Raw genomic sequence first — 13471 nt, 5'->3', positions numbered from 1 at the left:
TTTCCTCTGGGAGGGGCCGTTCGTCGTCCACCTGTGGCCTTACTCCCAAGTTGACTCCTGTTTTCTAGCTGTTCCCTTCATCTGGCAACTCTGCGCATGCGCACACGGGGAACAGGCTCCAGCTGTTCTTCCGCCTCACTGATGTCTGACTCCGAAGGCAGCTGATAACTGTCAGACGGCTCTGGCCCCCTCTCTGCCTCCGACGCAGAGCCCTCATCCGAGCCTTCCCCAGACTCCAGGACTGGCCCATCTTCCTCCCCAACCTCCTCCCTGTCCGAATCTGCCGCCAGCTCCACTGGCTGGCCACAACAAGCACCTGTGTTTTCTGTCTCCCCATCAAGGGGTTTTACTCACTCGCAAAGGCCGGCATATCCGGCTGGCGTCTCTTTGCCACACGGTTCATCCTTCAAGCCGTCGAGGGTTTCCTTCTGCTCCATAACCCGACATCCACCTGCGCACCGAGGAGAGACTGTAACGGTTAAAGCCTTCCCATTCCGCCATTTTGACCGGGATTACAGGCAGTCTTCGACTTACGACTACAATTGAGCAACATTTGCATTGCTAAGCGAGACAGTGGTTCAGCAAAATCAACGGGGAAGCCCGACTAATTTAACAACCGCAACGATTCACTTAACAACTGCGGTAAGAAAGGCAAAACAATGGAGCAAAACGTGCTGAACCATTGTCTCAGCAACAGAAACTTTGTGCTAAATTGTGGTCGTATGTCGAGGACTATCTGTAAAGGTAAAAGTGAAGGGAAGTAAAGTAAAACGAAGGGAGGTAAAATAAAATGAAGTAAACTAAAAAAGTAAAATGAGGTGAAGTAAAATAAAATGAAGCGAAGTAAACTAAAGTGAAGTGAAGTAAACTAAAAAAGTAAAATAAAATGAAGTAAAATGAAGTGAAGTAAACAAATAAAGTGAAATGAAGTGAAGTAAAATAAACTAAAATGAAGTAAAATGAAGCAAAGTAAAATAAAATGAAGTAAAGTAAAATAAAATAAACTAAAAAAATTATATGAAGTGTGTTGAGATCCATTACCAGTTCTGTGTATAGGGCGGCTATGGCTGTCTGGAAAACACAGGCCCAGAGATGGATGCTAACAAAAACATTCTTGTTAGCAATAAAAAGTTTTCCTATCAATTAGTATACCTCTCTGTACTAGTTTATTTAGCAGTTAGCACCTCAAAGGAATGCAGGAATGCGAGCTGCTAGCCTTCCCACACTCCCCCTATCTCTTCACTTCCCTCCCTTCTCATCTATCTATCTTCTCCTGCCCAGGGAAGCAGCCCCCCTTTTTGATTCACCTCTCCTCTTTTGCCCAGAGACGAAGCCTTTTGCCACGCTGCATTATTATTATTGGATTATTTAGTCATTATTTTATTATTTTGATGTAATTTGTACACACCTTCTCTTTGTTTGGAACTAATAAAAAGAGCCCCCCCCCCCCCGGGCATCGCTCAGGGCCAGAAAAAGCTCATCTCAAGAGAGACTTGTCTGGTGTCTTTCTTCTCATTCGGCTACAAACATGAGCGGCCCATCAGAAGCGTGTAAAAGCCGCAGAAGTGAAGTAAAATAAAGTAAAGTGAAATAAACTAAAGAAGTAAAATGCAGCGAAGTAAAATAAACTAAAGTGAGGTAAACTAAAAAAGTAAAATAAAATGAAGCAAAATAAAGTTAACTAAAGTGAAGTGAGGTAAACTAAAAAAGTAAAATAAAATGAAGCAAAATAAAGTTAACTAAAGTGAAGTGAGGTAAACTAAAAAAGTAAAATAAAATGAAGCAAAATAAAGTTAACTAAAGTGAAGTGAGGTAAACTAAAAAAGTAAAATAAAATGAAGTAAAATGGAGTATAATAAAATAAAATAAAGTGAAGTAAACTAAAAAAATTAAATGAAGGGAAGTGAAGAAAAATAAAGTAAAATGAAATAAACTAAAAAAGTAAAATGAAGTGAAGTAAAATAAAATGAAGCAAAATAAAGTAAACTAAAGTGAAGTAAAATAAAAAAAGTAAAATGAAGTGAAGTAAAATAAAATGAAGTAAAATAAAAACAGTAAAATGAAGGGAAGTAAAGTAAAATAAAATAAAGTGAACTAAAAATATTACATGAAGTGAAGTGAAGTAAAATAAAGTAAAATGAAATAAACTAAAAAAGTAAAATGAAGTGAAGTAAAATAAAATGAAGCAAAATAAATTAAACTAAAGTGAAGTAAACTAAAAAAGTAAAATGAAGAAAATAAAATGAAGCAAAATAAATTAAACTAAAGTGAAGTGAAGTAAACTAAAAAAGTAAATTAAAGTGAAGTGAAATAAAATAAAATGAAGCAAAATAAATTAAACTAAAGTGAAGTGAAGTAAACTAAAAAAGTAAATTAAAGTGAAGTGAAGTAAAATAAAATGAAGTAAAGTGAAGTAAAATGAAGTGAAGTGAAGTAAACTAAAAAAGTAAAATGAAGTGAAAATAAAAAAGTAAAAGGAAGGGAAAGGAAGTAAAGTAAAATAAAATAAAGTGAAGTAAACTAAAAAAAATAAAATGAAGTGAAGTAAAATAAAGTAAAATGAAATAAACTATAAAAGTAAAATGAAGAAGTAAAATAAAATGAAGCAAAATAAAGTAAACTAAAGTGAAGTGAAGTAAAATAAAAAAAGTAAAATGAAGTGAAGTAAAATAAAATGAAGTAAAATAAAAAAAAAGTAAAATGAAGGGAAGTAAAGTAAAATAAAATAAAGTGAACTAAAAAAAATATATGAAGTGAAGTGAAGTAAAATAAAGTAAAATGAAATAAACTAAAAAAGTAAAATGAAGCGAAGTAAAATAAAATGAAGCGAAGTAAAATAAAATGAAGTCAAATGGAGTATAATAAAATAAAAGGAAGTGAAGTAAAGTAAACTAAAATAAAGTGAAGTAAAATAAAGTAAACATAAAATATAAAAATAAAATAAAGCAAACTGAAGTAAAGTAAACTAAAGTGAAATGAAGCGGAGTAAACTGAAGTGAACTGAGGTGAGGTGAAATCTTTCATTCAGAACGTAAAGCCATCCCAGGAGAGGTGAGCTTCCCGGCAACTTAAGTCACGTACCTCCGGGAGTGGCCCGAGTGCCTGCTGGAGGGTCCGTGTTGAAAGCAATGTTGTTATCCTGGGACGAAGAGACAGAAAGAGAGAATCCCAGTGAGTCTCCCAAGTAGCCCCTCCCCTAAGCCCCCGCGGCTTCCACTCCTCCTCCCCGCACCGAAAGACCCACCTGGAGGAGCTTCTGGAGACGTGGCACGGACCAATCGCGCAGGTAGAAGAGGCAGTCACGTGGATGGTGGCCATGTAGGGACCGCCGGATCGGGCAGTGCGGGATTGGACACTTCTGGGGGAAAAATAATCATAAAATGCCGGAATAGGAAAACCGTTGAACCGCCCACCCATTCCTCTAAATAAAAAAATTACAGGCAGTCCTCGACTTACGACCACAACCAAGCCCAATGTTTCAGTTTGGGCAAAATTTCTGTCGCACATGTCTATGTGAGACGTTTGTTAAGGGAGCTTCGGTCCCTTTGATGACCTTTCTCGCCACAGTTGTTAAGTGAATCGCCGCAGGGGTGAACTTAGTCGCACGGTTGTTAAGCGAATCTGGGTTTTTTTGTCAGAAGGTCGTAGAAAAGGGGAACACGTGACACACACACATACACGGAATACTATGACCATCTAAATATGAGTTGTGTGAGCGCATGCGCGGAAGGCCCACTCATATTTGTGAACTGGTAGAGAAAGTAAGTGAATGCCATCTCTGGTCGTAAGTCAATTTTCCAGTGCTGTTGCATGTCAGGGTTCCCACGAATGCCCTAATTAAATCATGAGCCTCGAGCCAAGCTTCAAAAGAAATCCAGTTATTTATTAGGAGCAACGTAGGCACCTACCCAAGTGAAGCCAGCTCTGACCCCACGTAATTTACGGCCCAATTATGACCCAGCTTCCCTCCCTCTCCCTATGGTGTGTCATAAATCACATTCACCAACAGAGCACTTTTCGTGGGCTGTAGAGATCACGCCCTCCGGCTGTTGCAAGTAACCTGGGATACAGCCTTGAGAAAGGTATGCGTGGAATGGTGGTGGCTGCCATGCTGTCAGTTTCCCCCCCACTTGCCTATGGCAACTCCAGAGCAGGCCAGGGATGCTTTGTGAGTTGACGTTGTGACTTCAAATGGCCACTAAGTAAAACAATGTGATTCAAAGAGTTGTTATTCCATTCTATGTGAAATGTTAAGTCTTTCTTTCTTTTTGACAGAAACTTTCCCAATCTTCTGATAACACCCGCTATCAATATCGCGGAATTCTAGTATTTTTAAGTCGCTTTCTCACACGACAGACAGTCCTCGAACTTACTTACATTTAGTGACCATTCGGCACTGAAAAAAGGGCCTTTTGACCATTTTTCACACTTACGACCGTGGGCAGGCTTGCCGTGTTGAGTCACGTGATCAAAAATTCGGATGCTTGGCAACTGGTTCCTAGTTACAATTGCCGCCATGTCCCCGGGGGGTCTTGTGATCCCCTTTTGGCGACCGTCTGACAAGCTGAGTCCACGGGGGAAGCCAGACTCACTTCACAACCTTGTCGCTAATTAACAAATGCAACGATTCACTTAATAACGGAGGCAAAAAAAAACCACGATAAAATGGGGCAAAACTCACTTCGCTGTCTGGCTTAGTAACGGAAATGTTGGGTTCGAGGGTGGTCGTAAGTGCGAGGACTACCTGTATCTTGTTCCCCTGTGGTTTGGCTAACCGTCTCCGCCTCCGTTCTTCAAATTCTCCCCTACGGAGCCCACAGGGGGGGGGGGAATGAATATCAACAGGGTACCGGGTTCCCGACCTGCCCCGCACATGCGCGAGTCCCTGAGCCATCCTTACATTTGAGGCATAAAAGGTTCCGTAACAGCCACTGCAGAAATGGTGCCTGCACTGCGAACACTGGAAGTGCATGCATCCCCCTCGAGCCAAGGCATACGAGAACTTGCATTTGGGACAAGCTGGAAAAAGAGGGGGGGGGGAAGGAAAATTGTATTTGTTTGTATCCCACCTATATTATTTTTACAAATAATAATATCTAAAATAATAATAATAGCGTTACAGTAGTCTCGCCTGGACTACTGTAACGCTCTCTACATGGGGCTGCCCTTGAAGAGCACCCGGAGGCTTCAACTGGTGCAGAATGTGGGTGCGCAAGTATCATGGGGGCGCCTAGGTGCTCCCACGTTACACCCCTTTTAGGCGGCCTGCACTGGTTGCCGGTTGCCTTCCGGGTGCGATTCAAGGTACTAATTGTGACCTTTAAAGCGCTCCATGGCGTGGCACGAGAAAACCGCGCTCGACTAAAGCGCGCCCGATTAAACCGCGTCGCTGACGTCATCAACAGGGCGACAACAGCGAGCGCGGAGAATGAAGGGCGCTTTAAATAGCGCTTTGAAAGCAAGCCGATTCAAGTTAAGGTAAGGGTTAGGTTTAGGGTTAGGTTAAGGGTTAGGGTTAGGTTTAGGATTAGGTTAAGGGTTAGGGTTAGGGTTAGGTTAAGGGTTAGGATTAGGTTTAGGGTTAGGTTAAGGGTTAGGTTTAGGGTTAGGTTAAGGGTTAGGTTTAGGGTTAGGTTTAGGATTAGGTTAAGGGTTAGTTTAGGGTTAGCTTTAGGGTTAGGTTTAGGGTTAAGGGTTAGGGTTAGGGTTAGGGTTAGGTTAAGGGTTAGGATTAGGTTTAGGGTTAGGTTAAGGGTTAGGTTTAGGGTTAGGTTTAGGGTTAGGTTAAGGGTTAGGTTTAGGATTAGGTTTAGGGGGGTTAGGTTTTGGTTTAGGGGTTAATTTTAGGTTTAGCGTTTACAGCGTGCTTCTGTCTCCGCGCTGTTGTTGCCCTGTGATGACGTCAGCTACGCGGTTTCGTCGAGCGCGCTTTAGTCGAACGCGGTTTTGTGGTGGAACCGCTCCATGGCTTAGGCCCAGGATACCTGCGAGACCACCTACTGCCACCGGTAGCCTCCCACCGTCCAGTGCGATCCCACAGAGTTGGCCTCCTCCGGGTGCCGTCGGCCAGACAGTGTCGGCTAGCCACCCCCAGGGGGAGAGCCTTCTCTGTGGGAGCGTCTTCCCTCTGGAATGAGCTGCCCCTGGAGCTTCGTATAATCCCCGACCTCCAGTCCTTCCGACGCGCCCTAAAAACGTGACTTTTCCAGCAAGCCGGCCTGGCCTGAACAAAACAAAATAAATTATTGCTCCTTGTTAATTTTAATCGAATTTTTTAAAATGTTATTGTTAATTTTAATTGGGTTTGTTTTGGATATTCTATTTAATTTTTTTTAACTTTTGTAATATGTGTTTTTTTTTAAATGTTGTACGCTGGCCTGAGTCCTTGGGAGAAGGGTGGCATATAAATCCAATAAACAAACAACATCATAAAAACAACAACAAATAAGGTAAAAAACATAACCAATGCATTTTCCTCCTCCTATTTCCCCCCTAACAACAACCTTGTGAGGTGGGTTGACCTGAGAGAGAGAGAGAGGGGCTGGCCCAAAGTCAACCAGCTGGATTTCATGGCTGAGGCGAGACTAGAACTCCCCGTCTCCTGGTGATTGGCCCAAAGTCACCCAGCCAGTTTTCATGCCGTAAGGTGGGACTAGAATTCACCGTCTCCGGGTGATGGGCCCTAAGTCACCTAGCTGGCTTTCATGCCCTAAGGTGGGACTAGAACTCTCCCCCTCCTGGTGATTGGCCCAAAGTTACTCAGCCAGTTTTGGTGCCAAAAGTGGGACTAGAACTCACCATCTCCTGGTGATTGGCCCTAAGTCACCCAGTTGGCTTTCATGCTTTAGATGAGGCTAGAACTCACTGTCTCCTGGTGACTGGCCCTAAGTCACCCAGCTGGCTTTCACGACTAAGGCGGACTAGACCTCACCACCTCCTGCTTTCTAAAATGCTGTCTTAACCACCAAACAACATTGTTTCTCACAGAATGATAGAGCTGGAAGGGACCTTGGAGGTCTTCTAGTCCAACCCCTCTGCCCAAACAAGGAGTTAAGGAGACACTCCCAAGAATTGAGGATAGGAAGTTGTTCTGGCCTAGGTTTCCCTAGTAGTACGAAGCTGAGTCCTCGTCCTGATAAACCCCTTTTTTATTCCCTCTGGGAGGGGCCATTCACCGTCCACCAGTGGCCTTACTCCCAAGTTGACCGTTCCTTAGCTGTTCCTTTCGTCTGGCAGCTCTGTGCATGCGCACACCGGGAACAGGCTCCAGCTGTTCTTCTGTCACAATGATGTCTGACTTTGAAGGCAGCTGATAACCGTCAGGCGGCCCTGGCTCCCTCTCTGCCTCCGACGCAGAGCCCTCATCAGAGCCTTCCCCAGACTCCAGGACTGGCCCATGTTCCTTCCCAACCTCCTCACTGTCCGAATCTGCTGCCACAACAGAAGTGGGAGCATCAAAATCCAACTCCCGGCTTAGCGTAGAAAACCTGGTTGGCTCAATTGAGACAAAACCCTCACCGATGCCATTCTCCTGGAGATACATCGCCAAGCCTTGCGCCTGGTATTCAGGGTCGTTGGTTCGTTTCCATTCCAGGAAGGCTTCGCAGGTGATGCCCTGATGCTGTGGCTCCCACTGTTGCCGCCGAAAGAAAAAAAGACACCCCAAGTTCAGCATTTAGCCTTCCATCCTTGGTCCCCAACAGGAGAAGATGTCAAGCAACCCCAAACAAGCAGACGCTTAGATTTGCCTCAGGGAGGCGCTAGCTCTTTCCAAGCAATCCGCTATCATCGTTGTGTGGGCTGTCAGCCTGCGCTCTGAGCCAGGCAATGTGGTTGCAAATGTTTCATCACCGTTCGAGGAGACATTGTCAGCGCGCTTCGAAGTGGGCTCGTCTTGTCAGACGGAGAAGCCCACTTCAAAATGAACTGACAATGTCTCCTCGAACGTGATGAAACGTTTGCAACCCAAATTGGCAAGCTTGGAGAGGAGGCTGAAAGCCCAACTACCAACATATTTTTCGGAGTATAAGACGCACCTTTTCCACCCAAAAAAGAGGCTGAAAATCTGGGTGCGTCTTATACACTGAATACAGCATTCTTTTGCTTCCCGAAATTCCTGCCCCCTTCACCAAAATGGCCGTGCATAGCCTTTAGGAGGCTTTCAGAGTGCTCCTGGCAGCTGGGGAGGGCAGAATTGAGCGAAAAATAGGCTGTATTTTGCTCAATTTTGCCCCCCCCCCCCAGCCCCAGGAGCACTTTATAAGTCTCCTAAAAGCTATGCATGCCTTTTTTTTGACAAAAAAACCAGGCCAATTTTTGCAAAAAACGGGCCAATTTTTGCACTTTTTTGCCCCCCCCCAGCCCCCAGGAGCACTCTACAAGCCTCCTAAAGGCTATTCATGCCCTTTTTTTTTTGAAAAACAAAATGGGCCCGTTATCGCAAAAAATGCGCCCTTTTCTGGGAGGTCTGCAGAGTACAAAAACTTCTTTTTTTTTTAGTTTGCCTCTTCAAAATCTTGGTGCGCCTTATACTCCGGTGCGTCTTACACTCCGAAAAATAGAGTATATAAAAATAAATTTCAGTAACTGTTGTGTACTGACTTATTGTTCATCATTTGAGTGTTCTAGCTACTCAGATTAAATATAAGATAGGAGACCAGAACGGGAAGGGACCTTTTAGTCCAACTCGCTGCTAAGGCAGGATGCTAGTGATAGCTAACCGTTTTGTCCTCGCGTGCTCACACCCACAATGCAATGCATCCCATCCCCCTGTGCATGCGCGCAACACCCCCCCCCGCGCTGCGCCCACGTATTCACACATACCCCCCCCACCCCATAGCATAGCAAGTCTACCTAAAGCTTCCTGGGACGAAACATGGGCCCCGAGCGGGGGGGGGGCGGGGTGAGAGGGGGGAAAGAACACCACCACCCCGCCCCCTGTTGGGCCTAGCGGACCTCCCTGAAGCCTCCAGAGGCCCGTTTTCTGACTTCTGGTAGGCCCGTTTTTTGCCCTCCCTGGGCTCCAGCGACTTCCAGCGGAGGCTGGAAGCGGCGTGTTTCCTGACTTCCGGTGGGCACAATAGGCCCGTTTTCCCCGCTCTCCAAGCTACAGAGGTCTTTCCGGTAGGACACTCTGTACCGTTTCAGACAAATATCTCCGCCCTGAAGGTTTACCAACCTGGCGCTTGCAAAGGACACAGAAACATTTCCGGCATTGTGGGCATTTGGCTTCCAGCTGCTCCGATTCGTAAATGAAGCCGAAAGAGCACTAAAGGCAAGAAGAGAAAAATAAAGAAATCAATTTTCGCCCAGACAGCGATCAACCTTTCCTCACTTCCCGGAGGTGGATCCAGAGGCCGTCCTTAAATGAAAAAGACATTAAATCGGAACGGATTCCTTGCATCTTACTTCGATGATGTGCTGGACATTTCAACTCGTCTTAAAAGCAACCAGCTCCTAGTCCACTTGGAGATGAATGGATGGATTATTTTTACAAATAGCTGGCGAACCTATCAAATACTCGATGGTCCTATTTTCCCCGCCGTACGAGGTGGGTCGGGCTGCCGAGGAAGGACTGGCCCAGTCACCCATCTGGATATCGTAGCTAAGGCGGGACTAGAATTCCCAGTCTCCTGGCGATTGGCCCAAAATTAGCTAGCCAGCTGTCGTGCCTAAGGTGGACTAGAACTCCCATTCTCCTGGTGTCAGATGTTATGCCTATGTGTCAGACGTCATGCCTATGATGGACTAGAACTCCCAATCTCCTTGTGATTGGCCCAAAGTCATCCATCTGGCTATTGTGCCTACGGCAAGACTAGAACTCCCAGTCTCCTTGGCGATGGGGGCAAAATTAGCCAGCCAGTTTACATGCCTATGATGGACTAGAACTCCCAATCTCCTAGAGATTGACCCAAAGTAACCCATCTGGCTATTGTGCTTAAGGCAGGACTAGAACTCCCAGTCTCCTTGGTGATTGGGCCAAAATTAGCTAGCCAGCTGTCGTGCCTAAGGTGGACTAGAACTCCCATTCTCCTTGTGTCAGATTTTATGCCTATGTGTCAGATGTCATGTCTATGATGGACTAGAACTCCCAATCTCCTTGTGATTGGCCCAAAGTCATCCATCTGGCTATTGTGCCTATGGCAAGACTAGAACTCCCAGTCTCCTTGGCGACAGGGGCAAAATTAACCAGCCAGTTTACGTGCCTATGATGGACTAGAACTCCCAATCTCCTAGAGATTGATCCAAAGTAACCCATCTGGCTATTGTGCTTAAGGCAGGACTAGAACTCCCAGTCTCCTTGGCGATTGGGCCAAAATTAGCTAGCCAGCTCATGTCCCTATGATGGACTAGAACTCCCAATCTCCTAGAGATTGGCCCAAAGTCATCCATCTGGCTATTGTGCCTAATATGGGACTAGAACTCCCAATCTCCTGGCGATTGCCCCAAAGTTAGGCAGCTAGCTTTTGGGCCTAAGGGGGACTAGAACTCCCTGTATTCCTGGCGATTGGCCCAAAGTCACCCAGCCGGCTTTCGTGCCTAAGGCAGAACTAGAACTCCCAGTCTCCTGGCTTCTACCCTGGCTCCTTAAGCATTGGACCAATAATCAATTATCCAACATTCTGGATCAAAGTCTCTGTACAGATTGAGCCAATTAAAAAAAGCCAATGCAGGAAACATATTTCTTCAGCCTTCCTCGGTGAGCGGATCAGTCGCCAACACCCATGTTCCCCAGCCAGGAAGCCTACTGATGCATTACACTACAACTCCCATCATCCCTGCTGCCATCCCTAGGCTCTGGTTTAGTAAAGGGGGGCATTTATCCCCCGACGTCCACCTGTTTCTTCAAAGGACGGTGTATTCCAGGGGTGTCGAACTCAAGGCATAGGGGCCGGATCCGGCGCGCAGGGTGCTTAGATCTGGCCCACGGGGCCGCCCTGAGGATACAGCAAAGGACCAGCTCACAGTGTCTCTGCCAGTGAAAACGGAGCTCAAGAGGGCCACGTGCGGCTCTCCCGAGCTCCGGCAGAGGGTTGCAGGAGGCCGTCGTAGCCAAAAATGGAGGTCAGGAGCCCGTTTTCATTGGCAGAGCGCTCAGGCCACCTGTTGTGGCCCGCCAGATTCACACAGTGTGGAGGTTGGCGAGGAACATGGGCCGGTCCTGGAGTCTGGGGAAGGCTCTGATGAGGGCTCTGTGTCGGAGGCACAGAGGGAGCCAGAGCCGTCCGACAGTTATCAGCTGCCTTCGGAGTCAGACATCAGCGAGGCAGAAGAACAGCTGGAGCCTGTTCCCAGTGTGCGCATGCGCAGAGTGGCCAGACGAAGGGAACAGCTAAAGAACAGGGGTTGACTTGGGAGTAAGGCCACAGGTGGACGGTGAATGGCCCCCTCCCAGAGGGAATAAAAGAGGAGTGACAGGGGAGTGGAGTTTGCAGGAGGCCAATGAAGTTCCCTTCATTGGTTCGGGACTCTCCGAGACTCCTTGCCAGCTTTTGCAGATATCATCCTGGCAGCTCTCCAAGCCAGATAAGGTCTGTGACCGTAAATCCTCCCTTGAAAGACTTTGCTGGATGTGAATGAGCAGAATTCAGTCAATGAATAAAAGGGAGTTTTGTCGAGACAAGGAGTTTGCTTCAGGCCCTTGGGAAGCCTCGGTCAGAACACCACCCCAAGCCCCCCCCCGTCACGAGCGACATTGAGCTGGCCACACCCACCCAGTTGCCCCCCTCCCTCCGAGGTCAAAAACAACCTTGACGCGGCCCTCAAGAGCCGAGGTGGCGCAGTGGTTAAATCCAGCACTGCAGGCTACTTCAGCTGACTGCAGTTCTGCTGTTCAAATCTCACCGGCTCAGGGTTGACTCAGCCTTCCATCCTTCCGAGGTGGGTAAAATGAGGACCTGGATTGTTGTTGGGGGCAATATGCTGACTCTGTAAACCGCTTAGAGAGGGCTGAAAGCCCTAGGAAGCGGTATATAAGTCTAACTATTGCTATTGCTCAATGAAATCGAGTTTGACACCCCTGGTGTCATCCACTGACTTTTTGGAGGGGCGGAGTTCCCTTTTCTTTTAAAAGCACCCCTTTCTCTTTTCATTCGGAAAGAAAATCAACCCCGGAGGGGGGAGGAGGGGTTGTTACTCACATGGGTGCACCACTGGAACTTGGGGTCTTGCATAAGGACGTGTTCCGTCAGCTTCTTATGGAAGAGGTCGTACGTCTCTTGATCTAAACAACTGCGCAACTGTGAAGAAAAAACTCAACTTTAAAAAAATGGAGGGCCCTCCCCCGCGGTCGCGGAATCAAAATTCAAATGCTTGGCAACTGACCCACATTTATGATGCTCGCGATCTTCCGGCAAGCCACATCAAGGGGGAAGCCAGATTCACTTAATAACCGTGTTACTCGCTTAACAACTGCAGTGAAACCCTTCCCAACGTTGGCAAGGCAGGTTGTAAAATGGGGCAAAACTCACTTAACAACAGTCTCACTTTGCATCCAGAATGTTGTGGTCATGAGGGGTATGTGTGTGCAGACAACAGTGATGATTTTGGATGTGAAGTTGGCACAGAACGGCAAATGGGGAGTGTTTTAACGGCAGTTTTTTAATGGCTTTTTATGATATTTTAGTTTTTTTTTTAAGTGTTGTCAACTGTCTGAAGTCAGCTAGGTTTAAGCTGGGCGGCTCAATCAATTTGTTTAAATAAATAAAATAACTAACTAAAGACAGGAACTTCTGTCTAGTTTCATTTCCACTTGGAAACCACTTCTGGACTTTGTGCTTGAGGCAGGAAACAAATGAAACTTAGATTCTGGGTTTTGCTGATTAAATAAGTTTGTCGTTATAGGAGTGGCCGATATATATATTATTACTAGCAGGATACATGTGCTTCGCGACAAAACCATGTGATCAGGCTATGTAGAAGAAATTGGCTCAGTGGTAGTCAGTGATTGAAACACATAAGGGAACATTGCTCCCACTACCTTGAGTCCGGAAGTATCCGTAAGTGGAAGGCGTTCACATTTTGATGGGGAACCGACGTTTAGTACTATAAGGAACCCCAGACTGCTCCTGAGTGAAGGAGTGGAACGTCTGCCAGTTTGAACTGAGGTAACGGAATGTGAGGTAAATGGCAGTTGGAACAGATTTCTTTTCGGGTGAGGAGGGGGAGTAGAACTGTTAATTGCATGTTAATTACTGTATAAGAAATACTAAAGATCTGATGGTCATTTTGAAATATCCTTTCTTAGCGAGCACCTAGAAGCCAAGGGGAACATACGTGCCAAATTTCAAGTTTGTAGGCTTTACGGTTCTGGAGATTTTGTGATGATGCGTGAGTGGTATTTCGCTTATATATGTATATATAGATGTAAAACTAAAAATTTGACACTGTATATTAGGTTATTCTATTATGCCCAAAAGGAAATTGATGCTTTCTGTTTTCTTTTTCCCCTTTATTCTATACTTTTCCTCTT

The 13471-nt window shown here is 45.8% G+C and overlaps 1 protein-coding gene across 2 annotated transcripts in view; it reads right to left on the bottom strand.

Annotated features, from left to right (window-relative positions):
- Positions 1-328: 328 nt before the first annotated feature.
- RNF31 (ring finger protein 31) overlaps positions 329-13471 on the bottom strand; it is a 44165-nt gene continuing 31022 nt past the window's right edge. The window contains exons 14-20 of one of the 2 annotated variants that reach the window (XM_032238458.1): positions 12141-12239; positions 9179-9268; positions 7519-7633; positions 4901-5019; positions 3245-3355; positions 3082-3139; positions 329-451 (exon numbers count right to left, since the gene is read on the bottom strand). In XM_032238458.1, the coding sequence (XP_032094349.1) occupies positions 351-451; positions 3082-3139; positions 3245-3355; positions 4901-5019; positions 7519-7633; positions 9179-9268; positions 12141-12239 (693 nt within the window). In that variant the 3' untranslated portion in view covers positions 329-350. Of the gene's footprint in view, positions 452-3081; positions 3140-3244; positions 3359-4900; positions 5020-7518; positions 7634-9178; positions 9269-12140; positions 12240-13471 lie in introns of both variants that reach the window. The other variant, XM_032238459.1, reaches the window with a different exon arrangement.

Source organism: Thamnophis elegans, unplaced genomic scaffold (genome assembly GCF_009769535.1).
Source record: "Thamnophis elegans isolate rThaEle1 unplaced genomic scaffold, rThaEle1.pri scaffold_201_arrow_ctg1, whole genome shotgun sequence".
Classification (NCBI taxonomy): Eukaryota; Metazoa; Chordata; class Lepidosauria; order Squamata; family Colubridae; genus Thamnophis; species Thamnophis elegans.
The sequence above is the reverse complement of the archived record's forward strand: the minus strand, read 5'-3'. Positions and strand labels throughout refer to the sequence as shown.